This window comes from Erithacus rubecula, assembly GCF_903797595.1.
Source record: "Erithacus rubecula genome assembly, chromosome: 4".
Classification (NCBI taxonomy): Eukaryota; Metazoa; Chordata; class Aves; order Passeriformes; family Muscicapidae; genus Erithacus; species Erithacus rubecula.
Genome location: NC_136686.1, coordinates 18,744,903 through 18,762,607, shown reverse-complemented (window position 1 = coordinate 18,762,607; position 17,705 = coordinate 18,744,903). Strand labels below are relative to the sequence as shown.

Genomic DNA, 17,705 nt, shown 5'->3' with positions numbered 1-17,705 from the left:
CTATCATTATCCCTGTGTGATGCAGGATTAGTTTTAAATAATTTCACTTAGAGCACTCCATGGAAATCCCCTGCCAGTCACCCTCCTCACGTGCTTTTTGTTCTGAGAATCAACAGGCCTCAAAGGGCAGTCTCAGAAGAGGCCACATCTGTACAGAGTTTGCTTTCATCCCCACAAGGGTTCCCAAAAAATGCCAGTGCCAGCCGGAGGTTTGCTGAATGCTATGAGAACTAAAGGCTTTCTTTGCCTTCTGTTCATCCATTAAAACCTTGTGAGTCAAAATAAGAGGACAGGGGTGGGAGCTTTAGGAGGCTGTGGTTTCTCACAAATGCCTAAAGCTAAGTACTAATGAGAAAGTTTAAAAAAAAAAGTCTGCCACCCATCACCAGAGCAATGCCACAATTAGAGACACATCCAATGTGTGCTGCTTTACATTTATGATGCAGACAAATTAATTTAACTAATTAGGGCTGTCTACAAAATGTATATGAAGTAGCACTCTGTCCTCAAGACCCAGTATCAGAGATTCTTGCTACTGAAGTCCAAAAGTGCACAGATACATAGCATGGACATCTGCTACTGTCTGAGGATGGAATTAGCCAAGTCACTTCTGCATGGAAGCTTTGAATATTTTCTTGATTGTCCCACCCACAACTGATAGATGAAAACCAAACAGTTGAGAAGTCTGCAAGAATAAGTGCATAAAAAACTCTCTTTGGTTTCACATTTAAAAAAACAAAACCAAGAAAAAATGAAAAGTCCATTTGGCTTCTCCCATTTGAACCTAATTTTTTACAAATTAACTTTACAGCTTTTATGTAAGCCTGAACAGTTAAGGTGTGATATATCTTCTTTAAGAAATCAAACTATTTTCTTTGTCTGTGCAAAGATTTGTTGTTGCTGATGTTTAAAAGGTACTCTTGCTCCCCTGAAATCTGCTCTGTATATTTTGATAGCAGCAGCTTGGGCAGCACAGAAACTCTGCACGGAAGTTCAGCTGCATGACAATGAAAGCCATGGCCACAACAGAAGACTTCAGCAATTAGTTATGAAAAATAATTTAATGGCATGAAGTTTGATGGGAAGAAAGGAGGTAGAATTGTATAAAAAAAAAACAAGTTTTCAAAGAAATCCATCTTTCCAGACTAGTTTTAGATTTTGACTGTCCCTGGTTCTACCTCCAACCAGAGTGCCAGGTATGAGCTCCTTTGCTGAACCCAGTGCCCTTCTTTTGGGCACATCCCCAGTTACATCCCTGTGGGTTTCTGCCTGCATTCCAAAATCCTACCTGGATCCCACAACAGCCTCAGTACTGTGCCTGGGAAAAAAACAAATGCCTTCCTGTACTGGGCGTAGACCAACGCACTCACATTTGTCTCATTTATCCCTGAGAATTGGAGATATTGCCTCAGAGATGAAATCAGCTCAGGTCTCCACCTCTTTTTCCAGTAAAGGGTGAACCCTTTCTCTGTAGACAAACAGAAGGAGTGGGCTCACAGAGACCACAGCATCCTTTGCCACTCCAGGCCTGCCCAAGGTAAAGAAGAGGGTCTATGTGCTACTCCAGAAGGAATTTCTCTGCTTCCTGCTTCTCACCATTCCTGGCTGTTGCAGCCTGCGGTACATCAATGTGTGCTCAGCAGGGGAAAAACGCCGCTGGCCGAGGTGGTGGCTGTGAGATGAAAAAGGCTGATCTGCACAGTGGTTTCTTCTGTCTTCCTCTGAATGCTTTCACTTCAGGAACCCCTTCCCTGTTACAGCTGGGAAAGATGTAAACAGAAGCCAGTCCCAGCTGAAAATAACTCTGCCTGTGTCCTGCGTGGAACCTGCTTGATCTCCCTTCTGCTTTTTGCTCCTAATATCAAACTAGGTTGTTTCTCAGCACTGAGTTCACAGACAATTAGGAGCACAGGTCACCCACAGTTTCCTCCATTTCATTGGGAGCTCTAGTGGCTTTAGCAAACAGGTGCAACAGGATGTTATCCTTTATCATGGAATAAGACACAAGAGGGAGACAAATACCCGGGTGGTGCCAATGTGGACCCATGCCCTTGAAGACTAGGTAGGAAAACGTATTTCTCAGCTCTTGAAAGGTTTCAAGGTTTTAAATATCTTCAAAATCCTCAAGAATGAAACATGGAGAAATTAAATACATGTCAGAAAAACTTCCTTTTTGCAGTCTGAAAGCATTCCATATCCTATTTTGATTGGGGTGGGGGGATGGGGAAGAAATTAATTAGTGCTCATTCACTAAATCATTGAAACATGATACTTCCACCTTTCAAAATATAAAATTTGCCCCCTGGGACCTCATTCTCTTTCCCAAGCAATTGCTGAATTTGGAGAGATTGTGAAATACAGCCCTTCCTACAGTTTTTGGCTCCTACCGAAAACATGTAATTTAAAAGTTCCCAAGAAATCTCAAAAGACACAGAGCTAATTCAAACATGGGATACAATGGCTGCCTTTCATGTCCTCAATGTCTCTGACATGAGCCAAAAATTAGTCTGGATAAACACAGAAGATTTTTATCAGGAGAAAGAAGCTCAAAATTGTGAAGCACAGGAATGAGGATGTAGGAAGAACAGAGCTCATACCTGGCCCTCACCTGCTCTAAGTGCCAAAAAAAGACACCACAACAAATTCAGGGCTAAGAAGAGCTGCTGCCAGTGTTTAACTCCACGTGCAGCCCAAGGAGGAGGTAAATCCATGGAGCAGGATTTACTCCCTGCATTTATGTCCCAGAGCACAAAAAGCAGGGGATGTGCATTTCACTCCAGACCACATTAGCAAAGTATTTGAATTCCTGCATGAGCCTAAGGGCTCAAAAAGCTGAAAATATGATCTAGCTGTAAAACAGAACAAACTGAGCCCATAGCTTAAACATTTCTCATGTGAGGCAATACCTGACTTTCCAGGTCAGTGGGCAAAAGAAATGTGGTGTAAATATCTGTGGCTGTAAGCCAGAAAAGGACCCACTGTGAATTCAGTCTGAAAAAGGCAGTCAGTGGAAACTGTCATATGGGAATGGTATGACATCTGGCTGCATGAGATAGACCATTTGTGTATACAAGCAAAATTAAACACTAATATGGGAGCAGACAAAGATAATACATAATGCAAGATAAGAACTACCCTCCTGCTCAGCACAGTGAAGCAGACAGAGGCTATATTAACAGTAGAAAACCAAAGAGTGCCAGGCTCATTCTCAGCTCTGTCGTGGCCCAACCACAGCTGTGCTATCAAGCTCTTCTAGCCTCCAGTGTTCTGTGGGGCATGTTTTGCAGACTTATGGTGATTCCATGTTGTGCTTGGGAATTGCCTGGGAGAAGCTTATTCATCTTGAGACAGAATATGCCAGAGATTTGTCTAACCATTTAACAGTATAGGCAAATCAGGGCCAGTGTCCTTGCTATGTCATTGTTCTATTTATTGTATAGATGTGGCATGAGATGCCAGCTACAAGGTGATACTTCCCGTAATCCTCATTCTTCTTTATGTCCAAAGTCCCTCCTGAGGCATTAATCAAGATTATTAACTGTACTTTTAAAAAAATATGAAAAATGGATCTTTCAAAGAAGTGCTGCTGTGACTGCCTGGTCCTCTGTGCTGCTATTTCTATAGTTTTTAGTGCTGAAGATTGGGAAGAAGGAAGGAGGCAGTGATTCACTGCCCAAGAGCTTCCAGGAGCCCAGAGAGTATTTCAAATGTCTCAGTATCCCATGGCCTGTACCAGGCAGCACCCATGGCCCACTGCTCATGCCAGCATCTGACACAGCAGTGCTGGCCCATCTACTCGTGGGCATTGGCACTTACAGGGGCATGAGGTTTACAAGAAAACTTCAGAGCCTTTTCTGTGGCAGGCAGGTATTTCTCAATGAATGTACTAATAAGCCCAGGACCTGCTTCTCTCTTTACACTGGCATAACTGCACCACTCTCAGATGTGCTACAGAAGTTTGTGAAATCACAACTAAGCCCTTGGAGTCATGTGGGGACCTCTCAGCTTTGCAGCTGGGGCATACAGCTTCACTGTGTGTAAAAGGGGTGAGAACCATATGCTCTTTGTCCTTTGGTGACAGAAAAGTACCTGCAGCAGACTGTGTGGTGATATTAGAGATCAGCAGTAACTGGGGCATGATTGGCTTCAGTGAGACTTGTTGCAAAAGGTTGTTTCCCTCTGTGAAGTTTAGGGAAGTTTGTTCTCTCCAAAGAAACCCCATGTTGCCCATTTTGAAATCAGTGAGAATTCAGAGTTTTCCAAAAAAAAAAGGGACAGTCAAGCCTGCCAAGTGAAGAGAGGTTTGTTGGCCAATATCTTGTGAACCTCAGGGATTCTTAGAAGAGCAATGGCTTTGAAGACTCCAGCATAAATTCACAAAGCATTTTCCCATCTGTCTCCATCTTATATCTTTCACCATAGCTTAGATGCTATAGTTAACAACTGGTTTTCACCGTCTCTTCCTTTGCAACGTGTTTAAATGTGGGATGGAACTTTCCAATTAGAGAAAAATACAGCAAAAGGCACACAATTCAGGTCAGTGGGAAAAGGAAACTCAAGAGTTTCTTCTTCTCTTTCACTGCATCCCACGAAAAATACTTGGACAGTTTCTTAACACAAGCTGTTGGGAGAATGTATTCACTCTCCTAGCAAAAAAGTAAAAATAAGAAGGTTCCTTAAAGGCACCACTGCAAAATAGCTAAGTCAATGTCATGCATTAAGAAATTATAGAAATTTTCTATGTAGTCATAGAACCTTTGAAAAACCTGCTTGTGATTTGATATATGTTAATGGGGATTTATTGACTAGGACTGCTAGATATGTGTGTGAATACAAGCACACATATACTGTATTTTGGGGGTTTTTGCTGAGCATCTGCTTGTCTGGGTATGTTCATATAATTCTCACACTTGAAGCTCTAAAGGAATGAGAATAATATCAAATGCTCACACTTCTATTCTCCACTAGGGGAATCCAAATACAATCTGTCTCAAATAAAGGAATTATGTAACACTAGAGGTGGAATCAATGACAAAATGTTCTGGTTTATGCTTACCCCTTTTTATTCACTTCCATGACCCATTCTAACCACAGCAAGTGTTAGGAGCCCTGAAACATTGGTTTGTGGTTTGTTTACTCAAGGATGTGGGGATTAAGTCATGCTGCTTTTGGGGTTTCGTTTTTTTTTTTCCCTCTCTCTCCTTTATTGTAGTTTTTTAAAGCAATGGGAGAATCAAAGGTTATTTCTTTCCAGCCTGATGCCATCTCATCCATCAACTGCCTCACTGCTTCAGATCCCACCTGTATAATGCTGTCATAATCCAGCTGTCATTGAACTCCTGTCACAAGTGTCTCATTATCTCATTGCTCTTCTCATCATACCCCCCATCTCCTCCTTCCTCCTGAGACTTTTGCAGGTACCTACTCCTCTTCAGGATTTACTTCAGCTGTCTTGAGGCCCTCTTTCCACAAATAATGATGTTTTTCTTCATTGTGCTCTAATTACAATACAGTAATCAACGCACAGGTGTGTGTCTTACAGGAAACCATATCACATGCAGCCCTGATCTTGCCATGCCTGGCAAGGCTGGCAAGCAACTGATGCTGATCTTCAGCTCAAGTTTTTTGTTAAATAGTTCCATAAACACAGTGACATCATACCATTACATCATTATTTTCCTGTAGGTTTGAATCAGCTTACTTGCTTTTACAGGAAATTATATGTTCACAGCTCTTTCAGCTTAATTGACACCAGGGAAGTGCCACACACATTACTTCCAACATTTAGGTCTCAAGTGAACAAACAACATTCCCATCATCCGTTAGGTCCCACCCAACACAGACTTTGTCATCATACAAGTGAAAGCAGCTAAATAAACATAAAAATCAGGTTTAGAGTATAAAAACAAAACTATTGCTTCTGGGGGAAGTATGAAGGCAAAATTACAATACCTTGTGCTATGGGGCCTTCTGGCCTGGTTGAAAGCACTGGATGGCACTGGATGGAAAGCACTATGGTAATGCAGTACCAATGCCAAGAGACCAAGGTTTTAATGACCCCATCTCCCACCAACCTAAATTCCTCCGAGTATTAACCATAATGTAATTGCAGCCTGTATTATTCATTTTAGCATTGATTGGAAGGGTTTTGCAGAAGAAAGAATAGTGCTAGAAACTGAAAATTCATTGTCTAAAATGAGCTGGATAATGTGAATTAATGCACAAAACTATACATACAGAAGAAAATCAAATCATACTCTACTTAGTTCATTGACTACAGGACAGTACAAAAGATCAGAAACTTAAAATCAGCATCTCACTTGAGAGTCTCAGTGAAATAGAAGAGTCAAAAGCATTGTATTTATGGGTTAGATCAGGTTTTATAGAATAATCAAAGATTAAGTGGTTGGAAGGGACCTTAAAGATCGTCTATCATCCCTACTGCCATGTGCAGGGACATCTCCCACTAGACCAAGTTGCTCAAACCTTGTCCAACCTGGCTTTGAACACTACCTAAGATTCCTTCCTTCAGATCAATTTAGATCCAACTCTGTTCTACTGCTCCAACAGTAAAGAACAGATAAAATATTCATAAATTTGCAAGAAGTACTGAAGCCCTCATTATTTCTTGGAAAGGAGGGGCAGAAGGTAAAGGGGAAAGTGTCACAGTTGACAGCCACATGTTTCCAAATAAAGGATAATGTGTGCATACCAGCACTCATTTTACACAACACTGCCAAAACTAATAAACTCCAAAGTCATCTTTGAAGTGACACTACACACAGAGCAGAACCCTGAAAATCAGAGGCTGAAATGGTACACTTTGTCCATTGCTGTTCTAAGTCAGAAATAAATTCCTTGACTCTCCCTTCACTACTACCAAAGGCATGGGTGAGTTCCTAGTTTGGGATTCAAACTGCTGTTTGACTCTTAACAGACCTTTACGTACACCAAGCTCTAGACATTTATGTAATCCTTGGCACCTCAAGGCTTTATCACAACCTCTGGGAATACATTTCTAAGATTTTAATTCAAAGGGTTGATTTATGCATACGAACTTACACCCTGCATATGATCACTGAGTTAGCTGCAGCAGTATAGTCCCATCCCAAAACCAGCCAGCCTCATCTGTGACAGTCCTGTCAACAGTTTATGCACATTTTTAAATGATCAACGTGTTTTTCACCATTTTTCCGAGAAAAGACGAGCCCTTGCAACACACAGAAAGACACAGACATGTCTTTGCATGATTTCAGTAAAAACACGCTTCTTCTATTAAAATGTGGTGCTATTCTGTGATTATATCTTCTTTCCTGGGCAATTTGTGACTCAATATGTGTAAATACTCATCTCAGGGGTCTGCCCTTGTGGTGGCTTTGGCCACCCGCAGAACCTCTCACCGCGTTTGTGTGTGAATTGCATCAGAGTTGTGTGTGTAATAGATTCTCCCTTCTTTTGGCTTCCCTGTCCATCTGGGTGCTTGCCAAGTATGATGGATGGCCACCTTATTAGCAACAAAAATGGGACTTGAGTCCCAGCAAGGCTCTGGTGGAGCTGGAGGTCTCCCTGCTGACTGCAGTGACATTCAACCACTTCCACCACTTCAGCAAGGGCTTTCCAGTGGGTGCTTGTGGACCCTGGTTGCTTTGGTCCTGTGGACTGTGGAGAGCTTTGATTGCACTTCAGCACAGGCTAAGGGCACTCCACTGTCACTAGATAAACTCATGCAGCTCCGTGCACGTGCCAAGCTCTCTTGTTGGTTCCTGCATAAGGCAGGTTCGTGTACCTGGAAACCCGATGAGTCTTCAGTGGCAGATTCCTGGCTAACCATGCACCAGCATTTCTCTGGAGCCACAGCTGTCCCAGCGAGGCTACCACATGCTCACAGTCTGGATCTCTCTCACGTCAACCCCCAAGTGTTGTGCCTAGGACAAGAAACATGTCACCCAATGCTCACCCCCTACGTGGGACGAGACCAAGCCTTAGTAAGAAGGCTGAGCTCTTGTTTCCGAGAAGCAAAGGGAAAGAGAGAAGTATGCACAGCACATTGTCATTGCCGGTGGTATTTTCCAGACTAACAGTAAACTTGGGTTGTTTACTGGATCCCAAACTTTCTTTGCATGTATACAGGAAAACAGATGCTTCCCACTCCCGGGCCACATGCCCAAGCAGGCTCCCTCAGCAACATCATAGGCAGGGGACAAAAACAGGGCAGCAGAGACATTGCTTCCTGCCTCTGTCTGCTTTGAGCTGGCGATAGAGCATTATCTATCCCGCACACTTCTCTGGCCTCCTTGCCAGGGTATCAGGCGGGCTCACAGCGTGCAGTCTGCTTTTCCTGCTCTGTAGGAACAGCTGCTGCCTCTGCTCCCAAACAGGGAACAGAGGCCAGGGCTTGCAGGCTCTTTGGCTCAAACAGGGTGCATGGGGCAGGGATGAGAGAGCTGGGAAGCGAGCCACATCTCCCAGAGCCTGAGCAGGTGGGTGTCCCAGCTACTGGGCTACCTTTCATCTTCCAGCATTAAAGGCCTGGCATGGTCCATCCAGAGCCCTATCTTCAGGAAGCCTCAGGTGCAGTCCTCCAATTGATTCATTTATGCCAGCATAAATTAAATTTCAGGATCTTACAATGAATTAAAGAGGCAAAGGTGAAATAGAGTACAAACTCATGTGCCTGGACGTAAAGTTAACCATTTGACTTCAGGATGGCCACCTATCAGTCTCTTGCTTCTTCTTCTGAAGCAGTGATGCTGGTCCCTGCCTGTGCCAGGACTGTGACTTCTTGTGCCCTTCTGTGGTCCAACAAAGATCTTTCTCCAGCTTTCTGCCTGAAGAAAATGACACAGGCTGCTTGAGGACATGATGAACTCACTGTTCCCCTCTCCTGTGACATTTCTTTATATAAGCAGCTCAATAGCAAAACATATCAGTGCTCATTACTAATTTTGTTATTTATAGTGAGCTGCCACAGATGGAGACTGCAGCCCCATTCTATCTTTAGGGCGTAGTGCCTGCCTGTCCGTACAGACAATTGGTAATTAACACAAGAACAAGTTGTTTATCTATTCTCAAAGTTAAATAAATAGGAGACCCATTTATCCATCAAAATTCAACTGCCTCCCTTTGCCAGATCTCCAGGTTAACTGCTTAATGAATAGAGCTCGTCACTTTGGGCACTTAAGTAAAGATAAAAGTGTCTTTAAAGGAAATTAAATATACAATAAAAAATAACCAGGTATATACTGCACAAATAGCATTTAGATCACAAGAATCATGAGCACAAGACAAGATAAAAGTCACAGGGCTGCCAAGCAGAGGTGTAGAAATGTACAACCAGCACACAGGGGAAATGTGGTGCATATATCCTACTTACTCCTGACATGTTCATTTCCTACCAGTACAGCCTCGAGCTCTGAGCCGACCACTCCAAGTGAATCCTTGCATGAGCATGAAACTGGAGAAGAAAAGGCAGAGAGGGCACTTGCAGTTCTTCAAGTAAAATCCCACATGTGCTCTAAGATGACTTTGTATGCCTTGGGTGGTGGGACTCTTCCCAATGGAAACACCACACAAGCCAGGGAGAACATATGACTTTTTTTTCTTCTATTGTTACTGCTGATTCCAATCTTTCTTTGTTTTCTTTTATTCGCTATACCCACCCTTGAAGAACAAGCTTCATGAATAGATGGACTCTGTGAGCTGCACCTAGGAGTTGACTCCACTTCCTTCTCTCCTTGTCCCCCCACCCTCCCTGGGGATGGGAGAAGTGCTTTCACTACCAAGGCCAAAACAGTCAGTGTGGAAAAGAACAAATAACCCTTGTCTTTCTCACCACTAAGATGTTTTCATCATCTGAAAGTTCATTACTCAAGCCTGCAAGTGCAACAGTGCTTTACATGCATGGGGGTGTACACAAATCTTCATGTACAGGGTGGGAAAACCACTATCACACAGCAGAAGTGGGTCAGATCTGAGGAATTTTGCCAGGCCTCTATTTTCAATCATATGGAATCCAATAAAGCACTATTTGCTTACTGCCCTACTATCCAGACAAACATTATTTGGCCTTTTTGTTATCCAGTTTACAGCATCCAGGAGGGGAGCAAAAGCTACTAAATAAAAGAAAACTATTCCTAATACAGTAGCTGGAAAAAAATAACTAATGAAAGGGTCCTTCTTTTGTCTTTCAGCTCACAAGTCCAAATTTTCCTGTAGTGGTCAAGCTGGGACATGCTCATGCTGGAATGGGGAAGGTAAGTAAAAGAAAAAAAGAATATGTCTGGAAACAGATACATATGTGGCACAGGATTCCTGTGATTACACATGGCATGTGACCAGCCAACTGAGGGGTTAAACCTCCCCACAACCTATCTGGGTCGCACTGGCTGTTCCTGTGGGAGAAAAGGCCTTTTTCTGCTGTCACGCACTCGGAGACAGGCAGTGGGATTGCGTTGGAGGCTGTCTGGGATGTGGGAAGGGGGGCTGGTGAAGCATGGGGGGAAAGCTGGCTGGGCTGAAGTCATTAGGCTTGTCTTTTATACATTTTCTCTTCTCCTGAAAGTGGCAGTGTTGTTTATTCAAGCACCTGTAAAGCCCAGCTACACCCCATAGCACTCACAAAGAGGAGCTGTGGCACTGGGCTTCTTGAGAGCATTATGATGACCTTATTCAAAAATGGGAGCCCTTCAGTTATTTTTTTTTTTTCTCCTTGCAAGGAAGAACAAGACCTTACAAAGCAGAGTGGCTGGTTGCCTGCCAAGGAATCCTGAAAAACAGTTCACTACCCAGAAGGACCTGTTTGTTTTTCCCAGGCTCTCTGGGATCTTTATTCCCCCAGTGAATTAGCAGCCCCTGTTTCCTGGGGGGACTGGGCTCCCCAGTGAGGCATCACCAGCACTTTCCTGATGCACTTGAGTCTCCTCTTCCTTGAATAAATCTTTTCAAAAGGCATCCCTTATCTGTTTAAAACTTGATTTGTTCAGAAGTAGAAAATTGAGGCATCATTTCTGAATCCAAGTGAGTGCTACATAAACTTTGTAACTGGTATGCCTGTCACAGTGCCTCCCTAGAGCAGACAGATCTTCTCCTGGCCTCATACTTTGACTAAAAAATATATATAGTTACACCATATTTAAACTTGGTACAGTTTGTTTGCTCGTGCTCTGGAAACAGAAGCCCTTTCTGGCTTGCTGGACTGCACATGGAAGATCTAATAATCTTTCTTGCTTTGGTTGCAATGTTCCCGTGTCTGGATGGTAGCTGCTGGGGAGGAAGTGGGCACAGATCCCTGTGCCAGTAGTGGAGCTGGCTTTCAGCATCAAGGAACAAACATGTAAATAAGCAGGAAATGTTGGTTAATACATTAGTGCTGCCTATGTTAAGCAGGAAGAGGTGTCACTGAATCAGAGTGTGTGTTGACAGTCTAAAGGTGCTTGTAGGGAGCCATTAATTTGTTCCTAGGAAGGATTTCATTAGCAAAAACCAACCAGGACAAGCCAGGAGGAAAACCTCTCCCTTGAGACCCTGCAAGCTTGCATGTATCTGTCTGTTCTGCCATTTCACCTGTAATGCAGGGAGGGCTTCCTGTGTCTCAGACACCAGGGATCCTTAGTGGCTACAGAAATGAGGGCAGAATCAGAGAAAAGTACTCCAATCTTAACAGCATTTCCAGATAAAACTCTCAGCAGAACATTTAGTTATTGTCTTCCACACTACACACCAGATCTTCTTCCACTTCATACTTTCCCTCCCATTTTATTCTTTAATTATGTTGATTTTTGCAGTCACAAGTTACAGAGGAAGAGAGTTTCTATTCAGACTCCGGGCACAATTGTACACAGAGGTACAAGGAGGGTATGTAGGAAGTAGTTCCAGATAAAGATAGGCTAACAGCCAACATCTTAGAAGAAAGGATTGGTCTGAGGCCAAGTTTACTTTAGTCTATTATGAAATTAGTGACTACTAGCAAAGTCTGGATGTGCATTTGGGCACAGAGTTTCAACACTCTTCTGTTCAGTAGATGGGGAAGGTACAGGATGCAAGGGTTGTTGACCTTATGGTTTTAGTTTCAGACCTTCTCCAGCCACAAGCAACCTGAAGGAAAGTTGAGACTGATTAAATTTTCTCTCTTTAGTCTCACTGCATTTCATTGCACAGAGCAAAAAGAGGAGAGAGAAAGATAAAATAAAGAATAAATAATTTCATTTAAAACACAAGTAACAAGAATTTGTTTCATGCTTTTTTTTTTTTTTAAACAGTAGTGTTCAAGCCCAAGTAGGACTGAAAAAAGAAAGATATCAGGAGAAATACAGAGAAGCAGAATTATGGGTATACTAGAAAAGTAACACCTACAGATTAAAAAAAAAAAAAATCAAACCTACAATAAAGTAATGAAGAAGAGGGAAGTTCCCAGAAGACATTATGGTGTTTTTAACGGCCATAACGCCAAAACAATAACCAGTGAGATTAGAGAGAGCTAAATTATTTCCTTGCACTGGTCTTCAGAAGTAGAAATGATAGCAGGAAGTAGCAGGTCTTTATCTGTACAATGTACCTAATGTGAAAAGAGGTTTGCTTTTGGTTTGATGTGTGCAACAAAGTAAATGTTAATAAAGCACCTGCATCAGGTCATGTTTTGTATTAAACCAGTGACTGGAGAAACAAAGAATAGAATAACCAATGTATTAGCCAAAGTACACACCTGAGTATTAAAATAGTACTTACTGCAACAAATGGTGCCAAGATGTTGAGCCATATATTTATACCTGTAACTGGTGCTTCAAAGGATGTGAGCATTCAGGTTGCAATGTTATTACCAAGAGAAATTGTCAAGGAAGTACTTACTTTGTTGTTGGTGTTATTAACGGTAAAATCACTTGTAATGGGAGGCACCAACATGTAGAAGAATGAGCAAAGATGGGAAGTCCAGGCAGTGTTATTCTTTATTTGTCTGAGGCAGGGGTCAGAAGCCAGAAGAATTCTGGATGCAGAAAATGCCTCTTCCCCAAAGAGCTCCACCATCTGCTTTCAGGAAGATTTGTGTCATTTCAGTTTTCTTCAGTTTTTCTGTATTACAGACCAGAGAAATTATACTGATTACCTGATACTTATTGCTAATTCATGTTCATAACATTCTTGGCAGTGTAAGTGCTGAGTGTTTACTATTTTGCAATAATTGCTAGAAGGAGCATAATTATGATAGACTTTCATTTTCACATATTGTTTGTTTTGACATAATTTTCACAAAATTCACTCACCACATTTTTTAATCAGAGGGCTGAACAAAGAATCCTCAAAGCCAAAATGAAAAATAACCACATTAGGACTTGTAGAATAGGCTCTATTGACTGCCTTCCCCTCCAGGGTGGGTCACCACAACTGTCTTTAGCTTGGGAGAGGAACAGATTTTATTCAGTATCAGAACCAAAAGGGGTGGCAGTATACCATTCATGAAAAGAATGCTCTTTCCAAGTGATGTGTGCGTGTGAGGTACACACAGAGAAGGAGAAAACAAATTTGCAATAAAAGGCATCTTTTGAAATTTCCGTTGAGAAATGCAGAAACAACAGCCTCTCTATTGACTTGAACAGAGACACTAGTAATAGCCTTCACCCAGGAACAGACAATCTTCTAATCTAAAAACAGAACACATGCCCCTCAGCCCCCCCATGATCATCGTTATCCTCCTTCCAAAATTTGGAGTCGCTTCATATTTCAGTGGCACTGGAAGCTCATAACAAGAAGTGCTCTCTGTGCTGCTGGCCCTGTGCAGTATCAATACAAATAAAGTATTTGTAGAAATACTGCTTAGACAACTGTTTACAATGGAGTTAGCAGAGAAGGACCTTTCTCATGTTGTACTTAAGTTGCCCAGACTCACAAGACCAACAATGCTCAAGGAACCTTCCAGGGAAACCATGGATGGACACTGAGAGGAGATGTCTTTCTATGTGCAGAACAGAACTGTGGTTTACTCAGCAGGTCCTTAGAGGTCAAGGCATTTTTAAGCATTGTGCAGTTTGAGCCTACCTACCCCAGAAGTGACAGGGGGTGTCAGTTGAATAGAGAGAGCACTGCAGTGAGAAAGGAATAACACTTCTTCCTGACTCCGGATCTCATAATGCCAGAGCCCATGGAAAAGAATAAAGCTTTGAGTGAGTTAGTATTTGCCATTTGTGTATTAACATGACCCTAAAGTGCCCTAGGAACAGAGCCCAGTACTGCAAATTCACTCAAAGAGCCTCTTCACCTCTTCCTGATCCGATCATGAGAAGGAAACAACTGCCACATCTACAAAGAGATGAAAACTAGTATCTGTTCACGTGATTTTACATATATTTATATCAACTATAAATATATATATATATATATATATGTATATGTATGCATATTTTGCTACTCCTACTTTATTTTTAGACCTCTCTAATTAGGTCAGTTTAAGAGTCACCTCCTGTCCCCTACTGCCCCATAATTATGAAAACACTTTCCCAGCACAAATCCTGGCTCAGATTAATTTATTACATTGTAGAAGAAAAACTTGTTGTTCATAATAATATGGTCAGAGTTATTTTCTCTCTTACTGGATGGGAAAGACTTCTCTGCTTCTTTTTTTTTTTTTTTTTTTTTTATATAAATATAGCACAAACTAAACAGAGCCACTCTGTAATGTAAAAATACTGCAAGGTTTTTATCAGGAAGGACAGCTCGTCACCTTGTCTCTCTCGGGACTGGAAATAGAATGTTCCAAAAGTGAGAGCTTTGAAAATCCAGTGTGCTAAAGAGGAAAGGAAGGGAAAGGGCTGCCTCAGTTTGTCAAGGAACAAATATTTTCTTTTAGAGAAGACAAATAATGACTTGACATGTAACATTCATTCACAACAGAGCAGCCCAATCACTGCATTCCCACTGACTCATGAGTGAGGATGTTCCAAATGTCTTGAAAATACCAAAAACATCCCCATTTCTTGCACATCAGTCTGAAAGCTTTTGCTGGACACAGGAAACAGTTATTGACCCAAGGCACCAAGGACCACAGCAGCCAAGACCTGGGCTCTGTATTAAGAAGGTTCAATGCATTAAAGGCAGCAGGTGAGGAACTTCAGTGTGAGGATAATAAGGAAATGCAGATGCCATTGTGTTTTCACTATTTTGGGGTGGGCCAAATTTAGGCCTAAACTGATTGTGTGTCAGTTGGATTGGGTATTTTCTGAGAATGAGAGCATAATTTGGGGTAGAGGAAAGGAGAGATTCAGGAAACCATCTGCACAGAACTGCTCCTGAAGACCCCCTATCTTAAGAGGGTAGGGTCCCTACAGAAGGGCTGAGAGGAGGCTGAGATGGACAAAAAAAAACACGAGCTTTGTGTGGCTGCACCAGTTCCTCTGGAGGAAAACACTCAGACCATGCATTTTCACAAGCCTACCAATACCCAGTTAAACACCACATTGCCAAGTCCAGCCCTGGCTCAGCCTTGGACACTCACCTTCCAGCTGAGCCTGCCTCTAACCTCATTTGGACACAGAAGGTGCTTCTGCAAGTTATCTCCAGAGCGATGTGTGTTTAGCCTGTAGGGCAGAGTTAACCTCAAAGGCAGAGTTGACATTGGATGACGCTCAAGCAAGGCAAGGCTAGGGCAGTCCTAGCAGACTAAGATAATTATGGCACTTTGGCTAACTGGTTATTTTTTCATGTGGCCACATTGTGAAAGCAAAAGGGGACTGCAAAGCAATACCTTGCAGTGCTTAGGCTAAAGATGAGTGAGGAGAGCCATAGCCATCAGATCCTGGTGTCCAGGAACATCTGGGATGTACTAGAGGCAGCAGATTAGGGAACTGTGAGACAGAGGCAGCAGAAGTTTCTACCCAGACAGATCTCTCTGAAGGAATCTGTGCTCACACAGGTCTCAGGTGTGGCTCACACTGCCCAGGAAATTGCCACAGTGGGGTTTCAATTCTGCCAGAAGCAATCCAAAATCCCTCCTTGCAAGAAAGGCCTCAAAATGAGGTCTGCAACAGGGATGGAGCATGTTTCTTCATGACCTGGCCCTTGGACTGCTCTCCAGCCAAAGGCAGAAAGATCAGTGCTTCTTGGGCAGACTCAGGATGGCAGCAGGTACCAGATGCAGGTCATGTAGTATCAGGCTCTGAAATGCCACCACAGGGCAAAGGGATGGTCACATCTGTGTGAGCACCTCCAGCCAGACTCCCCTTTCCAACAGGGAGCATTCTAGGGATCATTGGTGCCTGGGCTAGAGAAGAGAGCCAGAATGGAAGAAGGAGCTTTCCTACTCAGAAAAGGCATTTGTCAACACACTGGCCCAAACCCTTCTTAACAGGTCACTAAAATGCTACAGCAAACAGCAACTTATGGCTTCAGAATGAGTCTATTGCTCCTCAAACAGCCAGCACAGCTAAGCAAACAGGTTGCCAGGGCAGGGGCTGTGTTTGTACTCACTGTTTGCACTCCTCTATGCAGTTAATGGGATATAGCATTTATCCTAAGAAGGCTGCAAAATAAAAGAGAGAGGGGGAAAAATGGCTTCCTCTTGGTTTCTTTTCAATTTCTTTTATGAGTTTCATGTATTGGACAAGCTGCCATTTTAGAAGACTGATTTGTCTCTTGTTAGGTAAATTGGTAACTTTGCTCTGGATTGATTTTTAATAGTACTTTCTTAAATAATGCCCTCTGGTGTCACACTGAATCTACCCTGCCTGGCTTGTTTATGTCTGGGATTTTTTTTCTGTTAGGAAAATGGATATCTTATTGGCATCTAAAAGGGTTACAAGGCGGGAGGAAATGATTTGTACAAAATTTAAAAGTAGAAAGCTAATAAAATGGGGGTTTCAATAGATAAGGCAGGAAAATAAATCTAATTTGACTGTAACTTGAGTGCTTCCTGTTTATGAAGTAATGACCGTACCCTGGGATAAACCAGCATTAACCCAGAACACGGCTGTTATTTTGTCAAATTTGGCTGGCTCTAACAATTAACAAATGGTGGCTCAGATTTCAGCTTTGGTGTGGTGATTATTTTGATTCCTGGTGGGAAATAAGGCTGTGATCTCCTACAAGGGGACTTCTGTGAGTTGCTTTCTCTGAAAAGTCCATGGGAAGTACTCTGGCACAGGCCAGGGAAGATGCCAGAGCTGTTTCCTGAGGACTGTGCAGTGGTGTAGCACTGTGGGAGTCATCTTTATTTTTCATTTCTTACTTTGAGTCCCTGGCGAGTCTCCCCTCTTTATTAACCCAGCCAAAAGTCCTCAGGCCCATTAGAGAACACTTTCAATTGCTTTCCTTCTCTCCCCATAGGGAAGGAGTGGTGGAGAGGAGGAAGAAACGGACCCTTCCTTTCCATAGCATGCTGTATTTTTGAGGAAATATCACATTTAACAAGATGAGCTCCTTTCTAGCAATATCAATATGGCCCAATTCCAATATGGAGAGGGAAGTTGCATCCTTTCCTCTGCTCTTGGTCAAATGTTCCTGGGCTGAGGATGCAAACATTTCAGTTTGGGCCCAAAGAATCTGTTGCTCAAGCACAGCACTTTATTCCCAATCCCACTAACATTCTTGTTCCAAGTAGGTCATTATATAATGGCTTTTGTATTTTCTCACTCCCAAAAGGGTCCGGGAGAATATGTTGTAACACCGTGTCAGTGTTGCCTGCCCTTGCAGTCCCTCCTGTGATCATCTCATCTGGGTGGGAC

General features: G+C 42.6%; 1 protein-coding gene and 1 long non-coding RNA gene across 2 annotated transcripts in view; one reads left to right on the top strand and one right to left on the bottom strand.

The window, feature by feature from the left end:
* SYN3 (synapsin III) overlaps positions 1-17,705 on the top strand; it is a 187,255-nt gene that overhangs the window by 139,949 nt on the left and 29,601 nt on the right. The window contains exon 7 of the mRNA XM_079304510.1: positions 10,191-10,253. Within this exon, the coding sequence (XP_079160636.1) occupies positions 10,191-10,253 (63 nt within the window). The remainder of the gene's footprint in view (positions 1-10,190; positions 10,254-17,705) is intronic.
* LOC306801437 overlaps positions 1-17,705 on the bottom strand; it is a 53,817-nt gene that overhangs the window by 34,875 nt on the left and 1,237 nt on the right. The gene's annotated exons all lie outside the window — the stretch shown is intronic.